Genomic DNA, 22,828 nt, shown 5'->3' with positions numbered 1-22,828 from the left:
TATACACTAAGCTATTAGTCATATTCACACTATGCCAGCTAACCAGCTTGCGTTGACAGACTGCATACGGCTTCAAACTCATGTTGCCCTCAATGCAATCAGACACAAAGTAGCCAGGGTAGCAAAGCCGGCTGCACTGTATGCATGCATACACTATGGTGCAGGACAACACAGTTTTATCATATTTGCTTTGAGAAATTATGTTTTCCTGCGCATATTTACATCACAGGCAGTACTTGAATTGTACTGCACACTCAGCACTGGAACATCTGATTTTTGCCCACCTTGGTACTCATATTTCTTCTGAAGTACCTCTAAGTCCTGGAAAATGCAGGTACAGTACGTACAACTCTCTGACTAAAAACATAACCAAGTCAAAACATCCTTGTTGGAAAGGGATTCACTATGCCAGGAGGAAAAAGAAGACTTCAAGTCTGAGGAACTTACACTCTGTGGTCATTTTCTTAATTACACCTAGCTAAAACTAATGAAGGCTAATACAACAGTCTAGCAATAAATCCTCCCTTCATTGAGGTTATAATGATCAGTTTGTGTTGAAACTGTATTAAAGAGGTGCAACTGTATTGCAATATACAGAAAGGCATTTCTGTTATTTAGCCTACCCTCATTGATTTGAATAGGGTAGACAAAATAATAGAAACTCCTACTCAATGTAACGCAATACAAATCAACAGCACCACAAATTGCACCCTTCAGAATGAGCATACAGTTGAATCAGCACCTCTTTAACACAGTTTCAATTAAAACTGAACATTATAACTTTAGTGAAGGGAAGATTTATTGCAGGACTGTTGTATTCGACTGCATTAGTTTTAATTGTGTGTTCCTAATAAAGTGACATCTGAGTGTACATTGACTAAGGAGAGATCTTTGAATCCTTCAATCATTGAATTCAGCTGCAGCTACAGTGTTCCTGTTGCTAACCTCAGTTGCTTGCTGCAGTGCAAATCATATCAAGGGTACAGGCAGTGCTATCTGTGATAACACTGAGCGTCCCCTCTCTATGGTTACCCACTGTATTTCAAAATGACATTTCATTTGCTTTGACTGGTGGAAACATGACCTACGCATCATAGCCTTGCCTACAGTGGCAGTTGTTAATATACCTACTCCTAAGACCATGTGATGAAATATTTCAAACAGGTCTTACAAGCCTACTCGCTAAAATGTATTTATGTACAAAGTACTAAAAGAAGAAGACTACGAGTGTACAGCCATGCTATCATCTCTTTAAGGCTGTACTTAGGCACAGTGATGCTTTATGTTAAGTGCTAACATCAGGACTAACGTGCCTTTTTTTAGGCAGGTATTAATGTCTGAACCAAATTCTGTGACAATCCATCAAATAAATGTTGAGACATTTCACCCAAAATCACAAATGTGAACCTCATGGTAGCGCTAGATGGAAAGTCAGGCGGTTACCAAAGTCATTGGGATACATTGTGTGAAAACGATGAAAGTATGTACAACATTTCATGACAATACATGCAAGAGTTGTTGAGATATTTCAGGCAGGACCAAAGTGATGGATCAACTGACCAGCAGTCCAACAATATAAATGGAATTTAACATATTTCATTATATTAAAAATAATGATTTGCCCCTCATGAATTCATGTGCATTTTCCTACAGCAATGGATTTCACATAAGGGTGTACAACACACATAACTGCATATGTTATCTGAGATAAAAGCCACATGCTGTGCAGCTGCTTGTTCAGAGTACTGGCACCTTATTGGTTCCAATTCAAGCACTGGTCACAAAACATGGTAGCACAAGCGCATGCACATTTGTACTTCCTATCTTTGTGAGGACACTCATTGACATGATGCATTCCCTAGCCCCTTACCCTAAGCTCAACCATCACAACTAAATGCCTAACCCCAAACCTAACCTAAACCTGATTATAACCTGATCCCTAAAACCAAGTCTTAACCCTCAAAAAGCTCCTTAAAGTTGCAAGGACCGGCCAAAATGTCCTCACTCCAATGGTTAAAAACTCAAACGTATAATGTATAGCCACACACACACACACACACACACACACACACACACACACACACACACACACACACACACACACACACACACACACACACACACACACACACACACACACACACACACACACACACACAGAAAATCCAATACAGTTTGTGTAGCTACTCAGAGCTCCTCTGCCAGAGTGACAAAGCTATTACGCTAAAAGGCTAGCTCCCTGGGAATTTAATCACTCGTTTTCTCATCTCATCTTTCTCTCTCTTTTTCACTGTTTATCCTTCTCTACACTTATTTTCTATCATTCCTAAAGGGTTATATCACACTCGATCCCGCTCTCTCCCTACGCCTTGTTATTCACAAATGAGCTCTGTTACACATGTATGCACAGGCATACACACATGGCATAAAGAGGGGGAGTGAGACAAGGAAAGAGGGGAGAGACATCAAAGCTGCACACACAAACACACAGCACAGATGCTACATGTGCAAAGAGGGACTGCATACACCACTGATCAGAGAGAGTGCAAACATATACCATAAATGCATACAAAGTCATTTGACCTCTCCAAAGCCTGTTCTAGTTGACCCACATATGCAGGCTCGTCCTAATCCAGCACTTTAAATGAAACCAGTTTTAAAAAAAAAAAAACTGAAACCACAACCGTGGGATTATGGACTGACTGGGTGGTGGAAATGACAGAGAGAAAAAATATGATACAGACAGGATGGAAAGGGTGAGATTGAGAAAGAAAAAGGGGAAAGGGAGGGAAGCCCAATCCTATTATGAACCAAAGCGGTGAGTTGAAAATGAAGGAATCTCTCGCTCTCACGCTCTGCCTCTCCCTCTCTTTCTCATTCTCGTCAACTCTCTCCCCTCTCCCAAATGAGACGAGGATTCAGGTCACAACTTCAGCCGAATACACCAATGTATATGCGCTCACACACACCGCACACGTGCACAATCACATGCATACAAAGGCTAGACAGCTCGGGCTAATTAGGTGAGGGGATAAGCTCATGCACACACACACACACACACACACACACACACACACACACACACACACACACACACACACACACACACACACACACACACACACTCACTCACTCTTTTATGCAACTCAAACAGATAAACATTCTCTCATGTGATCTCCCTATCCTGCTTGTACTCTGTCTTAATCTTCCTCAGTCCCTGTTTCTGTTTTATTCATCTTCTCTGTTTATTTCTTCATTCTGTTCTCTTTTTCTTTCTCTTTCAGTTTTCACTTTCTTTCAGCTCAGTTTAAAGATTTTTTAATTTGATTGACTGCTATGAGATGCCAAAAATGCCAACATTGTTTGCAATATGACATGAACTGTGCTACACAAAAAGAGTGTAAAAGAAAGACTTCTCTTTTCTGTCACACAAAAACACACAGGCACACACATACTCCCACACCCTCAGCCTCATATATGCGGTGGTGAAATGAAAGGAGGGAGCAGGAAGGAAGGACAGCCAGCTGCTTCATCTGTCCTCAGGAGTCCACAGAGGAAACAGTCTGGCTGCCGAGCATCCTGACTATCAAACACAGCTTCCTATAATATCCTGCCTGGTCTGTGAACCGCATAGTCTTTTTAACCAGCATTCTGATACAGTGTGTCAAGGCTATACACTGTATATGCTAAAGTAACACCGATTTAAGTAAGAACCATGGAGACCAAGCACACTGCTACATAACATGTATTATCTAAGTCTATGTTGTTGTTTTATATTTGGCTTCACCAACTCCCAGATGATACTTCTCATGTTGTCATCACATGCTGTTATTGTCCTAAATGGCTTAAAATTAGTAACCAGCATCAGGTTCACTATCCAGCACAAGGGACACACACTGCCGTCTCTCTCTCACCACTAGTCCATCTTTCTGCCTGGTAACTTATTATAGAGAATATTTTTTTTAAAGAAGTACAGGAATTTCAATTCTGGGCTGTTTACACGCTAAACCAATTATTCATATTTTTCAGATAATGCACATACAGGTACGAAAACTTTATTCATGATCAAAATATGTGAGGTGATATTTGATACTTGACATTTGATTCACAGTAAAAAAGAACAAAAAAACAGTAAAGAATAAAATAAGAATTTTTCCTTGCTCATCACATGGGTGAACCTCAGTGCCTACTGGATTTAGTACTTCTGTTGAAGAAGATTTTCAGTAGTCTGATATTTGATTGATTGATTGACTGAGATTGTTACATGAATTGGATGCCTTTCCTTAAACACAGCTGTCAAAGACTTACAAACATCATTTTTTTAAAGGGCTATTAATGAAACCCATCAAAAATACAAATAGTAGTTTTGAGAGAAAGAAGTGTGGGCCCTTTGTATTTAGCATCTAGCTTCCTGTTATTTTTTCTTTGTATTTTTATTCCTTGTTGTTTCTTGTCTCCTTAACATTGGTTATTTCAACACTTTCAGTTGAGCACTTCTATATCTGTTATTTTGATTTTTATGATACTTTTACATGTAACTTTTCAAACACTCCTGTGTAAGCATTTGTTGCTATCTCTGTGAATATGTTATCCTACGTATTGGACTTTTTTATATTCTTGAACTGGATATTGGTTTCTTGTTTCCACTTAGTTTTGTATTTTGTGAGTTTAACCAAGAAGCAAAATAAAAGTATTTTTAAAAAAATGCACTTGGCTTATGTAAATACATGTGTCCTAACCACCTACCTATCATAAAAATTTAACTGTGACCCAGCTTTTGACTACACAGGCGTCTCCAGGTTCCTGCTGTCTAATCTCTAATTAAGTACCCTTGCTGCCCTGCATCCGGCCGTATCAGGCTACCAAAATGCAAACAAACAACAATCCGAGCTTCTGAACAGCTTCCTAACATCAAGAATTTCCCCTGCAAACCTAAATTGGTGTCACAGCTCAATGTGTAACTTTATGTAAAAAGCACATCTTGTTTGAAGGGTTTTAACCTGAGTCCAGAGTATTTCTATCAGCCAACCACGGAGGCTTAACTCAGACTGCCTGCTACCTTGGTTCCCTGGGATATCGATTTCTAAATAAATCCGAGACATTTATACACATCTAAAAGCGGCAATCATTGTACACGCATAATCATACTGAATTAACAACAGAGTCATCCATATTTGAGTCAAAGACAGGATTTTCCTTTTTCCAGTGATAAGATTGTGGAATGAGTGTTGAGGAGAGTAACTGTATGATGCAACATGTGTTTGTCTTGCACTGCTGTTTCTTTTCCAGGTAAAATCAAGACACTGATATGTGGTATTTATTTCTGATAGGAAGATGGTATGTTGTATATACAGTGGCAGTGTAAGAATGAAGCCTTACAGTCATCTGACCAATTTTAGTGATGCACTGTCAGGTCCCAACCAAGTCACTGCGAAACACTTACATAGGCAGTTACTGATATGCTGCCACAGTAGCTTTGCTGATGGCCCCAGGGGCCTACTGGGGACACTATCCCAGCAAAGAAATAACGGACCCTACTGCTAAATACAGCCATTACCTCTGAAACTGTGAAGATGTACAGTATATATGCACATGCCAAAATACACATTTCACTGCAAGATAAAGGAAAGAAATATGTTACCATTTACAACTCCAATGTCATTTCAGTTTCCCAGCCCAGCAAGTAAAATAACTGTTCATACAAACCGTAGGCAAACTCTGCATAACATCATTCAGTGTCACTGTAAAACATGCGGTCCTTGAAGAGAGAAAGGCATTTCTCGCTTCCAAATAGCATTGGCTAGCTGCAATCAACTGCCAGTTTTAAGTTATATACTTGAACAATTTTACTGGTATTTTGTAATAAAAATGATAGGCCTGCTGTATGCACTTTAGTGTACTATTATATAGTATTGAAGTCTCTGAACACCCACACAGGAGTTTTTAATTACTTTGGCAGATTAGACCTCTAGTCAGGTTGAAGCTGGGTGGGGCTATGCTGCAAATTATGTGGTCCCACAAAAGGTATGTACCAGTAAGATTAAAAATAAGGTAAGTTTTCCCACCCTAACAGGTGGAACAAAAAAGTAGCCAAAATGTTTGAACCACAGCGCACATACTTGTCCCTAGAACTGTCCAGACAAATAATAAGGGTTAAACAACCATAACCACAGCAAGGTTATTGCGATCCATTTCTCATCTTTATCATCAAACTCCTAAAATTAGAAGTCTTCATGAGTTACCGAGACCCGTAGGGTCCCATTCTACTGCTGAAAGTCTTGGACCTGTGTCAACAGGTCTTACATCTGAGTGGATCCGTGTGGACTCACTATCAGCTCCTGTTGACGTGGTGCACTGCATAAATATCTGGATGAAGACGTCTCTTTTGAAGAGAGACAGAGACAGTGAACGAGGAAGTGTAGGAAAAATGACATGCATTGCTACTCTCATTGAATGTGGCTTCTTTTTAATTAGTGGCACGTCACCCTGCTGCCAGTGTTGGTGTTTCTCATTTTGAGTCGACACACATTTTGGGTGGAGTCTAATTATGCTCAGGCTTTGACTATACTTTTTTCGTCAAGTTCTCGTATTTTTTTCTCCAAGGTTACTCTTATGCAGTGTTCCACCTGAAACGAGCCCAAAAAAAAATGCATTTTGATCATAGATAAGAATGTCTAGCTGCTATTTAGAACTGCTGTGGTTCTTCTTACCAGCAGTGAGCTGTTGTGGGCTCTGTGCCTTGCTTAACGGGCCTTTAAAGTTGAAGTGCTGATGGAAGGAAAAAATCATCTCTCATTCACTTCCTGCCTTCCATTTTTTTTTCATATTTTCCCAGGCTGCACTCCGGTCACAAATTTCTGGGCTGGTGCTGCGTCTTGCTGGGAACAAGTCGAACAAAGCTTCTATTCTACTGCTAAAATCAACCGTCAATACAAAACCTGCTTCACTCTATTCACCACACACCTCAGAACAATGCATATGGAACGTCATCATATCTGTAAGGTGTAAGGTGCTCTCTGCCAGCCACTGCAAGCCCACAGAATATGTCTGAATCCCAGAGTCACTGAATATACATGTTGTGCCTCTACACATAGTGGGATACAGGCAGTAACTGCTCCAGCCCCAGAAGTGCTATATCAATGAATATAGAACAACCACAGAGAGCAGTGTAAAGTCCTTATAGCTTCCCTCGCTCCTCCTGGGGATACAGCTAGTATATATATGATATTATATGATAATGGAAGTGAACCACGTGAGATAATGTGGCATGTGCATGCGTGTGCGTGTTTCAGTGTATCCATACAGCTCAGGAGGGGATCTTATCTTTCTTCTGCCTTCATATAGTTCAGATACAATCATCTGGAAAGGGGAAAGAGACATAGAAGGAGAGAAGAAGGGAGAGAAATAGAAAGGAAATGAAGGAGATCAAGACAGTGAAATAGAGGTGTGGGTGTGAAATTTAAAGAGAGAGAGAGAGAGAGTAAAACGAAACGCAAGAGAGGCTCAAAGGAAGGGTAGGGAGGCACGAGATGACTGTCACAGCTCAATTAATGCCGGGACATGAGATGGCCCAGCCACTGATAATGACAGAGCATGCGTTAGAGAAAGAGACAGAGAGGAGAGAGGCAATAGCAGTGATCTCGACAGGATGTTAGAAGGAAGCTGGAGGGGGGAGAGAGAGGAGGAGGAGGAGGAGGAGGAGGAGAGGAAATAAGAGCAGATACTGTTAAATCTATTCATGATTCATTATTTCTCACTGCGACTCATAGCTCCCCTCCCTCCCTTGATGTCTCTCTCTCTCTCTATTCCCCTCTTTCTCTGGCTGCCCGCCCCTTCTTCCTTTCCTTTTCCCTCCATTGCTTTTCTTTTCTTGGCTCACATTTTCATCTCCATCTCTTTTTTTCCCCCTCATCTGTTCTCTGAGGTCTTTATCTGTCTCTTCTAAGGCTCCATCCTTCCTGTTTACCCTCTTCTCTTTCATCCGTTCAATTAATCTCTATCCCCTCTTTCCTCTCATCCCTGCTCTCACACTTTTTCCAACCTCTCCCTGCCATCTCTCAGTTTTTTCTCTCTTAACTGCCTTTTTTTCTACCATGCTCTCTTTTTTCTTGAAGTCTCTTACATCTTCAGAGTCCGCGTTTTTTAAATGATCTTTCTCTCTTTTTTCAAACTATCCCACTTACTGTTCTATCCCGTCTCCCTTTGTAACATCCTTTTTCTACAACCTCTCTTTTTATGCTTTATCCTCGTCCTATCTTTTTCTCTCAAATTCCTTATGCAATCTCTATTTTCTATCTCTCTTTTTGATATCCTTTTTTATACCAGTTCCTTCATTTTATATTCTATCACATACTCTCTCTACCTTCTTCTTTTTATTCTATTTTTTGTCAATTTCCACTTCTGTTTCCTTTTCTATCTGTGATACTGTAAGTTCTCCTTAACTGTCTGCTTCAAACATCTCTCTCACTGACTTTCCTACCACCTCTTCTCTTATCCCTTTTTACTAACCTTCTTGTTTTTCTTTTTTCACATTCGCTCTTTTCCTCCCCGTTGCTCAAACATATACTTTTTCCTACCTTTCCTCTCTCCCATATTCCCCCTGCTCGCTCTCCTCATAGCCTCATACCACCGATACCTGACACCAAGCTTCTCCTTTTTCATTTATTTCTCTCTTCTTTACTCTCATTTGCCTGACTTTACCTCTTTGGTCTCCTGTCATCCTCACCACCTATCCCCTTCCTCCCCTCTCTCTCCTTCCTCTCTTCCTATTTTCCACACTCTCCCCTCCTTGGCCTCCCTCTGTCATCTTCCCCACCTACCCTCCTCCTCCTCCTCCTCTCCATCTCTCAGAGGTGCAGCCAGCAGCCCAGTCCATTTCTTCTTTTTGGCGACAAGAGCTGACAGTCCAGCTCTGCCCGGCTTTGCTGCCAGCTATCTCTCTCTTTCTCTCTCTCTCTCTCTCTCTCCTTCTCTGCTCTCTCCCTGTGTCTCTCTTTCTTTCTCTCTTTATCTCTGTACCCTTTCTGTGTCTCCACTGCTAGGTAATAGTTTCTCTTCTTGGAATTGAAGCACAAATTTCACTTTTATTTGCTTGGTGGTGTTGCCCAACTAAATTCAAAACGGATAGTATTTTAGTAGCATATTAGAATTCTTGTCATTCTGACCACAATGGCAATGTCTAACTAACCACTCAATTTACATACGTAGATGCTTAATTTATTTTAAGTATTATCATTAAAATGTTAAATTTCCCTGTTGGGGACCAATAAAGTGCTATCTGATCTTAATTACCTCTGCTATGGAGGTTATGTTTTCACTCGTGTCTGTTTGTTGGTTTGCATATTTTTTTTGTTTGTCAGCAGGATTACACAAAAGGTACTGAACGGATTTGCACCGAACTTGGTGGAGGGATGGGGCATTGGTGTATCTTGCTTGACATTGCTCTTGGCAAAGGTCTGCGCTCTACTGAGTACCATTCTAGTTGTTTAATGACATTATAAACAGTGAACATTATTAGCACTACTATTTCAAACTATCTTGAAATAGAGTAAAAGAACTGTATTAATGTAGAGAGTATCTATACTGTAGTTCAACTTTTTTTCATGATGAACTGTTCACTAGCTTTTAAAACTACACTTTCAAAGTAGCTTTTTCAATAAATATTCTGGTCTCTTTCTTTCCTTGTCTCTCTCCCTCTCATTCTGAGTGTTTCTTTGTCAATAGTTGTGTCTGCTATGAGTTTTAGGAATCAATCCATCCCATCCGTCATTTTTATTTTGTATGTGTCATCCCCTTTTTTTTTCTCCCTTCTTTCTCTTTTTTTTTTTTTTTTTTTTTTAGCGCAACAATTTCAACATTAAGTTTATTTGGGGTCTCTTGCCTTTAAAAGTAGTTCACATTTTGAGTCTGTGAGTCCACAGCGGAATTTGGATTTTGGAAGAACACAGAATAAAACACAAGGAGCAGTGAGGACAACTTCAGACGATTTCCATTTCAAATATAACATTTCAGGTCCAATTTGAGGCAGATGCCTTATATCTGTCACACACTGAATAACCTCACCTACCTACAGATGCTGCCTCTTATAATCCAGTAAAAGTGACAGGAAACCTGGACCCTAACTAATTTATATGCGGTCTATCGTGTGTTTTGTGAAGTTTCAGTGTATTAGTGGGGAGCTGTTACGGCCAAAGTGTTTGGACAGACTCTCTTTATCCCATCACTAATGTACAAATGCTCTGTTGCAACAATGTGAACTAAGAGCAAGTTCCAGTGTAATGGGGCATTTTTGACACTTCTTCACCTTGAACACAATAACACAAAAACAGCACCATACCAAGGGATCTTGATTGGAGTTTAATATGGCTAATACCGATCAATTAAAATGTGCCCTTATCAGCTTGAAAACTCATCTTGCATCATCCCCAACTTCAAGTATTGGACATAACTTCAGCCAGTACTGGAGTCTGAAGTAAGTATGTACACTGCACTCTGTATTTGGACCGAAACCCACTGTTTGATGTTTCTGTGCTATAATTACCTTGATAGCTAAATGACATAATGATTAGGAGGTTAAAGTGCAGGGGGCAGAGGCTTTCATTTGAAGGTGTTTTTAGAGATTGTTTGAAACAATGAGCAGCTCTCTAAATGTGTATCTCGGGCATGCTGGGAGCTCATTGTAAAATGTGAAAAATAAATCTCCTTTTGTCTTCCAAGACGGTGTCTGAGTCAACTGCAAAGAGCGAGTTAGCATGACAGATAAAACGAAAGAGAGAGAGAGAGAAAGAGGGAGACACATGCAGTCACCTTAAAGTAAGATGCCATTCAACTGGATAATGATTCTGTCTATCTGCATGGAGGTCTGCCAACACAGCTGAACAGATCTCATGTCTGCTATCTGTCTGTCTGCCTTTTGTCTGTCTGCCTGTCTGGACATTTATGTAACTGTGTGCCTGTCTTTCCGTCTGCAGTTTGACTGACTTTCCTTTCCGGCAGTGTGACCCAGACAGCAAATTTGCACTAAGAGTGGACACTGACAAGCAGACAACAGACACATCTTCATTTAAGAATACAGAAATCATTGAAAATAAATGGAAATGATATACAATTTACACTGACTTTCTTTTATCACCTTCTACCTGGTAGTTGGTCTTTACATTGTTTAGAAGAGCCTGTGGGTGATTTTACCAGCCAGTTCTAACTATCCCATGCTGCAGATAATAACTAAGTCTTGCGGACATCTAGTGTCAGCTAACCTCAGTCTGTCACCACCAGCCCTGTAAAACCTGGTAAAACATTTACCATTGCTATGGTTACCATCTGTACCAGCCAGTTCGATAAAATTACTATTTAATAATTCTCACATCAGCGATTGTTTCTTGTCTCAGCTACAGCAGACACTGCTTGTTTTGCTCGATAATAACAAAGAGACTGACCACACAAATAAACATTTAATCAAGGGATAAAATAGTGCAAAGGAAAAAAAAGAAGAATTTTTTTTGACTTCTCTTTTCATGATACAGAACTTGCCTTTGTGCTCCATTCAAAGACATGCAGAGGTAAACTACAGTGTTCGGCAGTGACCCTTACTAAAAGTAATAAAATCAGCCATCCAATGCTCAGTGTTGAAACCACTTGTTACACTTATGAGATTACTTTTATTTCCTGTTCTCATCATCTTAAAATTGAAATTTAAGCTGAAACAGATCCTGCTTTATTCTGCAAACAACCCTGCACTAAATACTACCATATAAACCCAAAATGTTAAAATGTTTTATATAAATAGGAGAGGGGACAAGAAAATATAGTACAAACCCACCTGCACATAATGACACACTGGCAATCAATGTTTGTGTGTGTAAAATAACACATTCACCTTTTCCTGCCTAGTAAATAAATGCAACCTCTACACAGAAAGCGAGACACACACAACCTCCACACATACCAGCATCATTTCGACCATGTGCTGAAAGAAAAAAAGAAAAATAAAACAGAGCACAGTCTTTCTTACCTGCTTGTGCATCTCAATGTTGAGACCGTAGGACATTTCATAGTACTGTGGAGACAAACAAATGACAGAGCTTTCTTAGCATTTTATACACAGCACACATTAACATTCAGTCATACACAAAATCTCCCATTAAAAATCTGTTGCTCAGTGTAGCTGCATATGCTGCTGTTTGTCGCTGTGGTTTTAATGACAGAAAGGAAAGTGAGAGTAAGAAGATTGGAAAGAGAGAGCATGTGTGTGTGTGTGTGTGTTTGTGTAGATAATGAGGTATTTATGTCTTGGTGTAAGTTATGTGCGAGCACTGTCTCAGCATGCGTGTGTTTGTGTGTGTGTGTGTGTGTGTGTGTGTGTGTGTGTGTGTGTGTGTGTGTGTGTGTGTGTGTGTGTGTGTGTGTGTGTGTGTGTGTGTGTGTGTTTGTGAGGGGGTTTTATAGTTTGACAATTGGTGTCTATGCACGGCTGCCAAATGAGCATGACTTTGTGTGCGTGTCTACTGCATTTTGTGCTTCTGCCCCTGTGTTTGTCTTGATGTGACTATGAAAACCTATATATGGTGACCATCAGAATTATGAGCCAAACTGTGTGAATGTTTGCTAAGAATGCTTTGCAGTGTGTGTCTGTATGTGAAAGTGTTTTTCTGTACAGTCCATGGGTCGAACAATGTATATGTTCCTTTTCATACTTGGTACTAATGTACAAGCTATCAGGATATTTTAAGTCAAAATGCATGGTAATGCAAGGTGCAACTGCACACAGAACACATTGCAACCGGAATGCTGACAAATAGGCCAGACCCCATTTGGAGGTGTTCTGGCTCACGTTGTGACGAGACCTGAACCAGGTGTAAAGGAAATCTGTAAAAAAGGAAAGGAAAGGAAAAAAATCCACCCAAAAAGTTCAAAAAGTCACTTAACTCTGCCTCTTATGGCTATCAGCCAAAATCTACAGACAACCCTTTTCCTGGCAAAGGAAAAATAAACAGACCTCATAAAGCAGTATTGCTTTGCTTGACCTGGGACAAACTGTGTTTGTGGACAAGTACCACAGCTCTTGTGATCAGACGTCACGATCGTTGACATGATTTGAGTTGAAACAGTTAGTAAATTAATCAATCAAGCAAACAACAATAACATTTATTGGCAACGATTTTATAGATCAGTTTATTGTGTAAGTCACTTGTTTTTTTCTAGTTTTAAAACCTGACACAAGTTCACAGGTTTTGGTTTCTTAAATTTGAATATTTGCTGTTTTCTTATGTCGACTATTTGCCTGACTGCACCTCAGACAAAACGCTGTTCGTCTGACAAAACAAGCAAACTGTAAAAGTCAACTTGGGCTTCAGTGATTTAATTGTGATGATGTTCTTTTCACTACTTTCTGACATTTTGTAGCCCAAATGATTAATCGACTAACTGAGAAAATGATCGACAGAATGATCAATTTGACAATGTACCCACATCCCAAGTTGTAGCTGTGAAGAGGGTTTGCCACAAAATATATCTATGTCAAGCATGTCATTCTCCTATTTGAATGTGAGTGTTCTGTGTGTCTTTGTATTCCCTGTATGTGAAACCAGCACATTAAACATACCTGTGGATGTGTGCTTGTTAAATGCCTAATGCTACCGCCTCTGCCTGTGTGCACTTACTAAACGTGTTGCTCTCTCCGTCTGTGTGTTTTTTGTGTGTGTGTGTGTGTGTGTGTGTGTGTGTGTGTGTGTGTGTCAGTGTGTGCGTCAGTGATGTGCTGTAATGGTGTTGGTGGCGAGCAGCAAACAGACACCGAAGATCCGTCATGCTGACAAAGGCGGCCTCTGCCGCTGGATGAGCAACGCTCTGACTGATGAGAGCGAGACACGACTTTCTCTCTTCCTCTCCCTATTCTCTTGCTCATTTTCACTCTATCGCTCTCTTCTTTTTTTCCATTTATTTCCCAACTCACTCAGTCCCGTTCCCTCTCACTCCTATCTCTATCTTTCAGAGGCTGTCAGCCCGTCTTTTTCTCTCTACCCTCCTTCACTATGGTTATTCCCTTCCTGCTTTTTCTCACTGTTAAATGTTCCTTCACTCTCCATTTCAGTCTCTTTCTATTTCCCGTCTCCTTTTACTCACTTGCTATCTGTCTCTATCCATGTATGTACCTATCTTTCTAAATTCAAATTCACTTTATTGGCATGAACATTATTAGGTGCAGAACTGCCAGATCACATTGTACAAGGTTTACACTATAAGTATAATAATTCTGAACTAAACAAAAGAAAATACACTATACAGTGGCATTACTATACTCCTATACTACAATGGGTATTATAATGAAAGAAAAACAAATTAGTGCAGCCTAAGAAGAATATTTATGATGAGAAATTATTTTACAATTAAATGTAATGTAGTTGTGAGAACTATGAAAGAAAAAAGATCAAACTGAAAGAATCAAAAAAAGGCAGCAGATTTTGAAGAGGCTGAGTACAGTTTCATGTGCTGTTTGGCTGGTAGCCCCTCAGGCTGCGACATGCTCTGACATATTTTGCTGCCTCAATGTCAGTTTTTTTCCCCCCAAAGTATATTTAATAAAATTTTGTCTGAGAACATGTGTCATGTACTTGGTATTTGAGTTTTAGTTTAGAAAACTGAACAACAGAAGAAAACAGAATTGCGTCATTTTAGGCTTTTGACCAAACCAAACTAACTGTGACCATGTTTCCGCCGCCTATGATCAACACTAAATACAGTTTCTCTCAATGTCATTTTACAGTGTTGCTTCTATCAGTTCCTTTCATTCAACTACACTTGGCCACCCACTTCACACCCATCCTGACCTCCTCTTACTTCACATATAAATGATTCCAGTGAGTTCCACAGTGTATTACACAGATGTGAGAAGAGATGTGCTGGTACCGGAGTAGTACTAAGTATCATCAGATACCTTGAGTCAAGGTAGAGGAATTGGTATCAAGAAATTTATCTGTCTGTCTGTCTTTCCATCCATCCTTCCATCCTTCCATCCATCCATCCATCCATCCATCCATCCATCCATCCATCCATCCGTGTGTTCGTTTGTATGTGCTGTTTCTCTGTTGTTACCTTCTTGCCCTGTGTCTCCTTTGTCGCCTGCTTCCTCTGGTGTAATCTCCTGTCAACACCTTTTTTTCTGTCTTTCTTGCCCTTTCTTGCCAATTATCTTATCTTTCTTTCACCTTTTTAACCTTCTTCCCCCCTTTGCTCTTCCTTTTACTACCTCTCTTTTATCTCCCCTTGTTTTATCAATTTGATGTATCATTTTCATCTCTGTCTTTACACTCTACTCTCACTTTTTCTCCTTTTTGTCATTTCCATCAATCATCTTTCTCCATTTCTTGTTCTCTCTCTCTATTGTCATTTTCTACTTGGTTCACTCACTTTGTATATTTGTTCTCTCCCGTCCTTGCCAAGTGCTACATCTTTATTTTGTCCTTTTTCTCCCCGTCGAGCTCACGTCCGCTGTGTACTTTTTCCCATTTTTTTCTCTTCCCGACACACACACACACGCACACACACGCACACAAACACGCACACAAACACACACAAACACGCACACAAACACACACAAACACACACAAAAGGTTTTCATGCACACAAAAACATACGCAATCTTAGAATCTCTTTCACATGTTAAAATGCACACGTACTTCATACAAGTATGCACACACCTGAAAACACACAAATGTATTAAAGCACTCACTCACAAACAGGCTTGAGCTAGCTCTTTGTGTTTCCATGTCTGCCTCTCCTCCAGCCCTCTCAACATGAAAGACATGTGACATCTCTCTTTGTTCTCCCTCTTTCTCTCCCTCTCTCTCTCTATCTCTAATCAGCCTCTCTCTTCACCTCTCCATCATTACACCTCTCCTCGGCCCTCCCCATCTTTTTAACTCAATTCCTGTCTGTCTCTCCTTAATAATTCTCCCTCCATCTCTCCCATCAGCTTCTCCACCTCTCTGTTGTTTCTCTTTCCTTTCTCTTTTTTGCTTGCTTCTCTTTCATTCCCTCCTCTTTAACATCCTCTTTTCATTTAGTATCTCACTTTTTCCCACTACACTGCCAGCTGAGGTTAAAACCAGGGCACTAGTAGTTGAATACAACCTTGCAAGAATATAGCTCACTTCAGCAGCTCTCCACTCTGGACTAGAATGAAGCGGCTGACTATATATAACCAGCACGACATTATGGACAGGAATGTAATAAAGGTATGATGGGAACGCTAGGTCTGGGTTAGTGACAGTAAAAGTTAAAGAGCAAAGAGCCTTTGCACTTGTGGCCCCAAAACTTTGCATGTTAGGCTGGCCCCTACACTGCCTGTTTTTTAATCCTGCCTTAAAACACATCTTTATTTTTAACCCAGTATGAGACTTACTTTTTTTATTGTTTATTTTCTTATTACATTTATTATTTAATTTTTATCTTTTAAACTGGTCTTTGTGTTTTTATTGTGCTGTTTTATGGTTTTTGCTATTTTGGTTGCACAGTATTGGTCAACCGTTGTTGTATTTAAATGTGCTTTATAAATAAATTTGACTTGACTTGACTTGACGCTGCCACTGTGCATGTCTGAGAGTCAGTGGACTGAGTGGAAAGGTGTTCAGTTCACTTCTGTCAAGTTTCATTGAGACTCACATCAGTGCATTCTACAGTCATTAAGAACGACATTTTTCTTCAGCTATGTATCTCTGGGGTTAAAGGAAAATCCAAGGCAAAAGGAAAAAGAAAACTTACAATAAATGGTACATTGAATTCTAAAGCTATTACACAATAATTTTTTACACAGTATGTCCGCTCCACCTTGAATGGTGGAATGTCGACTTGCAGTCCAACTTAAACAACCCTACAGGTTGCGTGTCCCTACCCTCGGATACGAGCCATAGGAGAGTAACAGCAGCGGGCGAACCAGACCTTTGTTGTCATGGTAACAATAACAAACACATGGTTATGGGACGGTCATGAATAAAAGAAACATCACTGACCATCAGTTTCACATTGAAAATGAACAACGGTCTTCTGTGTGAAAGTCCTGGGTTTTGTTGACCAATCCATCCACCACAACCTCCTCCTAACGCAGACTTTTTCGCTCTTTATACTGCATCACCTGACTTCTTCCTTTGCTCCCGCTAGAATTACTATGGCCACTAGAGGTCATCCAACAATAAAACGCAACTATGGGTCGTAAAAACCAGAGAGTCTCTGGAAAGTAACTACATGGTACTTTCCTTAACTACTTCTACTTTCTGCTACTTTATACTTCCACTCCACAATATTTCAAATAAAAAATAGGTAACACTTTAACATCCCCCACTATTTAGCATTTATAGGCAGAATACAAACGTTTGGTAAAAATGAGTTACAACACACTATAATGTAGTTGTAAGCAGATGTAGGCTGTATTAATGTATTTGTCAACACGTGTAACTCCATTAGACACCAATAAATGTCTAAACAGATAATGACGATATAGTAAAATGTAATAACATAACATATGTTGTCATAAGACGTTGATAAATACCGTGAACTAATAAACACTTAAAAATGCCCTTATAGCTGCTACATTAGAGTGTGTTATGACAAATTTATTAAACGTTTATATAGTGCTTATAAAATGCTAAAATATGATACGCTGCTCAAGATCAATCAACCCAACAGTATTAAAGTAGTTAAACTCAGCTTCACCTCCACCAGTAAAATACTTACTATATATGAATGCAAAAAAAATTTTAAATTTAAAAATCCAATCCAATATAATTTATATAATTATACTACTTTTTCCGCCGGCTCATCGGGATTAGAAAAGGTATGAGCACAGAATGTTTGGATTACTTTTCTATATTGTGAAAGGCAAGTGAAGGCAACACTGCAAGTTATCCTTCAAGTAGCAGGAGGTTCCTCATTGCATTATGTGCAAATGCACCTCATTGTACTGCCACTAGAGAACTGCAGCACTATTGCTGATAACAATATGAGATTGCAATAGTTTATTGGTCCCTGCAGGATAATTTCCTCTATGCCGACGTAAGGTCAGACACGGAGCAGTGTCCTCTTCAGGACAGCTCAGAACAAGTCAGAAGGATTTTCCTTTGCCGGGACATAAACCTGAGTAACTCAGCCTGAAGAAGACAAAACAGCAATTGTCAGACAGAAAGCAGCTTTACATTATCGGGATTTTAAACACCAACATGTGACAAGAAGCTAAAAGCTGACTGAGTAACCTGACCAAGAGCCACAAGCTACTGAGTACATTGCAACATTACTCAGTTAGAGTGTTAGAGAAGCTGCTCCAGGAAGACATTTACTCTTTTTACTATACAACCAATTCAAATCGGACCAGTTAGGGTTGACTTTGAAAAGACAGAAAAGAGAGGACTAAGTGAGTGAAATGTAGTAACAGTTGTCCTGTGGGTGTAGGCTAGACAGTAGTGAAGTGACTATTGTACTATTTTTGCAGTCTGTAAAACACTCTGGTGACAACGCTCTATGGGACTCTGGTCTGGACCGTAGTGTAGTCACAACTGTGCATTGTAGTCTGTGAATGTGTAACTATAGTATGTTACGCCTAATGTTCACTGCCACGCAGTCACAACACATGACTTACAAATTACATTTAAACCTCCAGTGTATTTGTTAATTACAGTAAAGACTACCACTACTGTTGTCTCGTTCACATTGAGGGCAAACACTTCACAAACATGTTCAAGTATAGTCCTTAGACCCAAATATAAAAAATATATATATATAATAGGATACACTGCGATATTGTGCAGTGTGTGTCATCCAGTGGTAACAAGTGTACTAAATAGTCTGCATTTCAGTGGCCTATAGTAACAGCTGCACTCTGCCTGTGGTCGAGACTGCTGCATAGTGATAACTGTAGTGCATGCATAGTTAAAATTGCAGCGCTACACTTTCTTGCCACTACATTGTGTTTTGTCTTTTGTAGTCAGAGTTTTTTAATAGGTTCATTCTCTCTTAACTGTCTGCCCCCCTCCCAACCTCCAATACTGTATGTTGTTTTCACATGTCATCATACATGTATATATACATATATGTACTTACTCAACAGTGTACAATATACAGGTGTACATTGCACCATACAACTGATATTACAAAATATTTGAGTACATTACAACTGTAAGGATATGAAACAAAGTAAGAGCTCAGGAAAATTAGAAAGTAATTTACTCCTAATATTAGCATCAGCACATATTTACAAAATAATAAAAGGTAATGTGTACACAGGGCCGGGTGATTTATTATTATTTATTATTATTTATTTACTTTCAGTGGAATTGTAATGATATCAAATTATGTTATTGTTTAACCAAAATTTGTTCAAATTCATAATTCCAAGACTGAAAATCTCTTATTAGTATGAAGAGATTGAATTTTAACCATATTGACAAGCCTACATGAAACCAAATCCATTATTTACTGAACTTCAGGCTGCAAGTTGTATGAACTAAGTAAATTTCTCTGTATAGATAATTTTCTATGAAAAGGCTCTGATTAAAAGGTATATAAAAAGGCTATATAAATATTATATTCGTATAATTTTAATTGTACCTGATATTTGATTGATTCAGATTGGATTGGAGTGATTAACTGGAATGAGCTTCTGCTATCATTTGAATGCTGCTCAATCTTCCACAACAGAGACACATACTGTGTGAAACGGTGTTTGCAAGCATCAGCACTTTAATTTTGAAACCGAAAACTTTTCTGTCATGTGTAACAATGTTTATTGCAAAATCTAAAAGGCATTGTGTGCATTTTGAAACTTCGACAAGACCCATATTTGCAACCCTACTTGCGAGAAAAGCTTATATGTAATTGAGGGGAGTAAAATCTCTGGAGTTTTAAATTTCCAGTGGATCTAAAAAAAAAAAAAAAAAACAAACCACATGCATATACATTGTGAGCCTACATCTCAGTCGTCATTACCATTGCTCAATTTTTTTGCCTGCTTTTTGGCTTGTTATGTCAGTTCAGCAGGCGGGTTACATTAGATAAATGAGGTTAGAGTGTAATTCTTGTTTATCTGATCGCACTGTAACGTTCCACTCCTCTGAACATACCCCCATATCTAATGTGTATCTGCAGCTAATAACATACACACTGCACTGTTATCATCAGACAAAAAGGCAGACAAAAAGGATTCCTGCATTTCTCTCAAGGAGCCGCTCTCGCCCTCCTCTCTCTCTTTCTGTTTCTTTCTTCCTTCACTCTTGTGTTTCCCTCCTTCTTTCCACTCTTCCATTCTTCGGGGAGTGTTTGCTCTTTCGTTCCCCCCTCCCTCCCTCCACCCCCCTGGTGTTGAGAGAGTGTCAGACGACGGTGCCAGACTCTCTCTCTCTCTATCCCTTCTATGCATTCTGCGAAGAACGCTGGCAGACTTTAAAATGAGCTTTAGGAAGTGGGTCTAATCCAAGGTGATTTATCTAAATGGAGCATTCGTGTGTGTGTGTGAAACTCTACACTCAGGCATGTGTGACTTTATAGCATGTTTATAACACATTTACATGTGTGTATGCCGCTTGCATGTTTGTACACAGCTTGTGTTTACTCATGCATGTTTTATTTGTGTGCATTTGCCTACACGTGTAAAAACCTTAACTTGGGTGAGTTTGTCTCTTTCATCTGCCCACACACACACACACACACACACACACACACACACACACACACACACACACACACACACACACACACACACACACACACACACACACACACACACACACACACACACACACACACACACACACACACACACACCAACAATGTTAAAACATTTATTAGCAAGTTGTGCTAACCTACATCAGAGGTTAGGTTAGCAGGCTCTGACTTCTCCATTGTGTCCTGTCAGCGGGTGACAACTAAATCAGTCACGGCAGACATTCAGCCTCATTGCAGCTTCTCTTGCAGCCAGTTTCATCAGAGGGAGAGCCAGAACAACTGGACAGTTCTGACCTTGAATTTGAAGGGGTTTATATCTATAAACACATGTGCAGTATGTGCCGTGGGGGAGATCCCGTCCATCTTTATGAATACTCCTGTCCTGTTTGTTTCTCCTGTTCCAGACAGTTCAGACAGGTTTAAGACTCTTAAAACAGACTCAATCCTTCCCTACATCTGGCCTCGCTTAAATCCCCTGGCCAACTCCCACTATCGTAGAGCAACGTTTAGCTTAGCGAGGAGCAATCCCTCTTCAGACTCTGCCCTCTTACATCAGTTTCATTTCTTCTATTTCTCCAATTCCTGGCATTTCTCCTTCACCTCCTCTGTCTATTCAACCCCTCCTACATCTCCTTTGCGCTATCATGTTCGTATACAAAAGTGAACGCTTTTTATCTTTGCTGTTTCCTCTCTCTTTCTTTTTCTCCTTCTCTCAAGTGTCCTTTTTCTGTTTTTTATTTTTATTTTTTTCCTCGTCACCTCTGCCAATGCCCTTGTGCCCTCTCTCGCGTATTTTTCTTTCATCTCTGTTTTGGTCACACTCTTTTTCTATCTAAGTGTCCCCATCTCTCTCTTCACTTCCCTTATTACTTCTTTTCTCTCTCTTCAATTTTTCTCCCTCCATCCCTTTATCTAACCCCCCCATCTCTCTCTCTTCCCTCTTTCTCAAGCAGTGTGTGACTGTAATGTTGCTGAAGAGAACACAGTGTGTCAGCCTGAATCAGACAGATGAGCTGGGAGTGGAGTAAGAGGCTGAGAGCACCGCATTAATCCACACACACACACACACACACGCACACACGCACGCACACACACACACACACACACACACACACACACACACACACACACACACACACACACACACACACACACACAACTCATCTCTGCCTGAGGGGATGTACTGAACGGACGAAGCACACTGATATATGCACACACACACACACAAACACACACACACACACCAGAAACACACACACACTCACAATGTTCCAACAAATGACCGCATGGCAGGCATGAGACAAAACACTGAAGCCATGATACAATCCTGATGCAGACCTCAAAATACAATATTCACAAAAAATAAAGCAATGAAATAAATTAAGACATTTGGAATATTTGTTTCTGTGATCAACAATGTCAGTGGTTCTAGACCAGTGACATCTACATTTATGGATCAGTTTTTACATGGCATTATTGTCCACTTCAGAAAAAAAAAACCAAAAAAACAAAACTAACACTAATAGTGTTCAAATTAACTCAAACACAGCCCATGTTACCTTATCCCGAACTATGTTTTAAAATTGATATTGTTCAGTTCTTTTGCACTGCGTCTGCTGTCTCACTTGAATCCCCAGACCTCTGAATCACAGCTCATATCTGCAATTTATTCAGAGATTTCAAATGAAATGAAATTTCTGATTATCAAGCTACAAACAGGTGACTCCGGATTTTTTTGTCGTTGTAATGCTACTTTTAGACAGCAGCATTTTTAAAAAAGCAGCAAAAAGCCTTAACTTTCGAGTCCAAAATGCTCTCACAAATTACTTCTCAGATGGTTTGGTATCATAATTATAATTATTATAATTTTCTCCTTGACAGTTTATAGACTGTAAATTTACTTGAATATGGTAATATCATTACAGATTGAATATTATTTTTTCGAGTTGAGCAGTAGCTCAAATTTTCAAATTCAGATTTGTTGTTTGCCCTTCCCTTATGCCCCTTATGCCCATCTCATGTTTCATCTCACTATTATTTTTTATGCAACAATAATTTGTGTCTTACCAACAGCATGGCCATCCATTAACACCAGACCCCTGCAGCGTCTCTTTACCTCACT

At 39.7% G+C, this 22,828-nt stretch overlaps 1 protein-coding gene across 4 annotated transcripts in view; it reads right to left on the bottom strand.

Annotated features, from left to right (window-relative positions):
- Positions 1–22,828, bottom strand: part of tle2b (TLE family member 2, transcriptional corepressor b) — an 85,137-nt gene that overhangs the window by 38,045 nt on the left and 24,264 nt on the right. For all 4 annotated transcript variants that reach the window (XM_040128209.1, XM_040128208.1, XM_040128211.1 and 1 more), the window contains one exon: positions 12,011–12,055. In XM_040128209.1, coding sequence (XP_039984143.1) covers positions 12,011–12,055 — 45 coding nt within the window. The remainder of the gene's footprint in view (positions 1–12,010; positions 12,056–22,828) is intronic.

The sequence above is a fragment of the Xiphias gladius genome, chromosome 6 (assembly GCF_016859285.1).
Source record: "Xiphias gladius isolate SHS-SW01 ecotype Sanya breed wild chromosome 6, ASM1685928v1, whole genome shotgun sequence".
Taxonomy (NCBI): Eukaryota; Metazoa; Chordata; class Actinopteri; order Istiophoriformes; family Xiphiidae; genus Xiphias; species Xiphias gladius.
The sequence above is the reverse complement of the archived record's forward strand: the minus strand, read 5'-3'. Positions and strand labels throughout refer to the sequence as shown.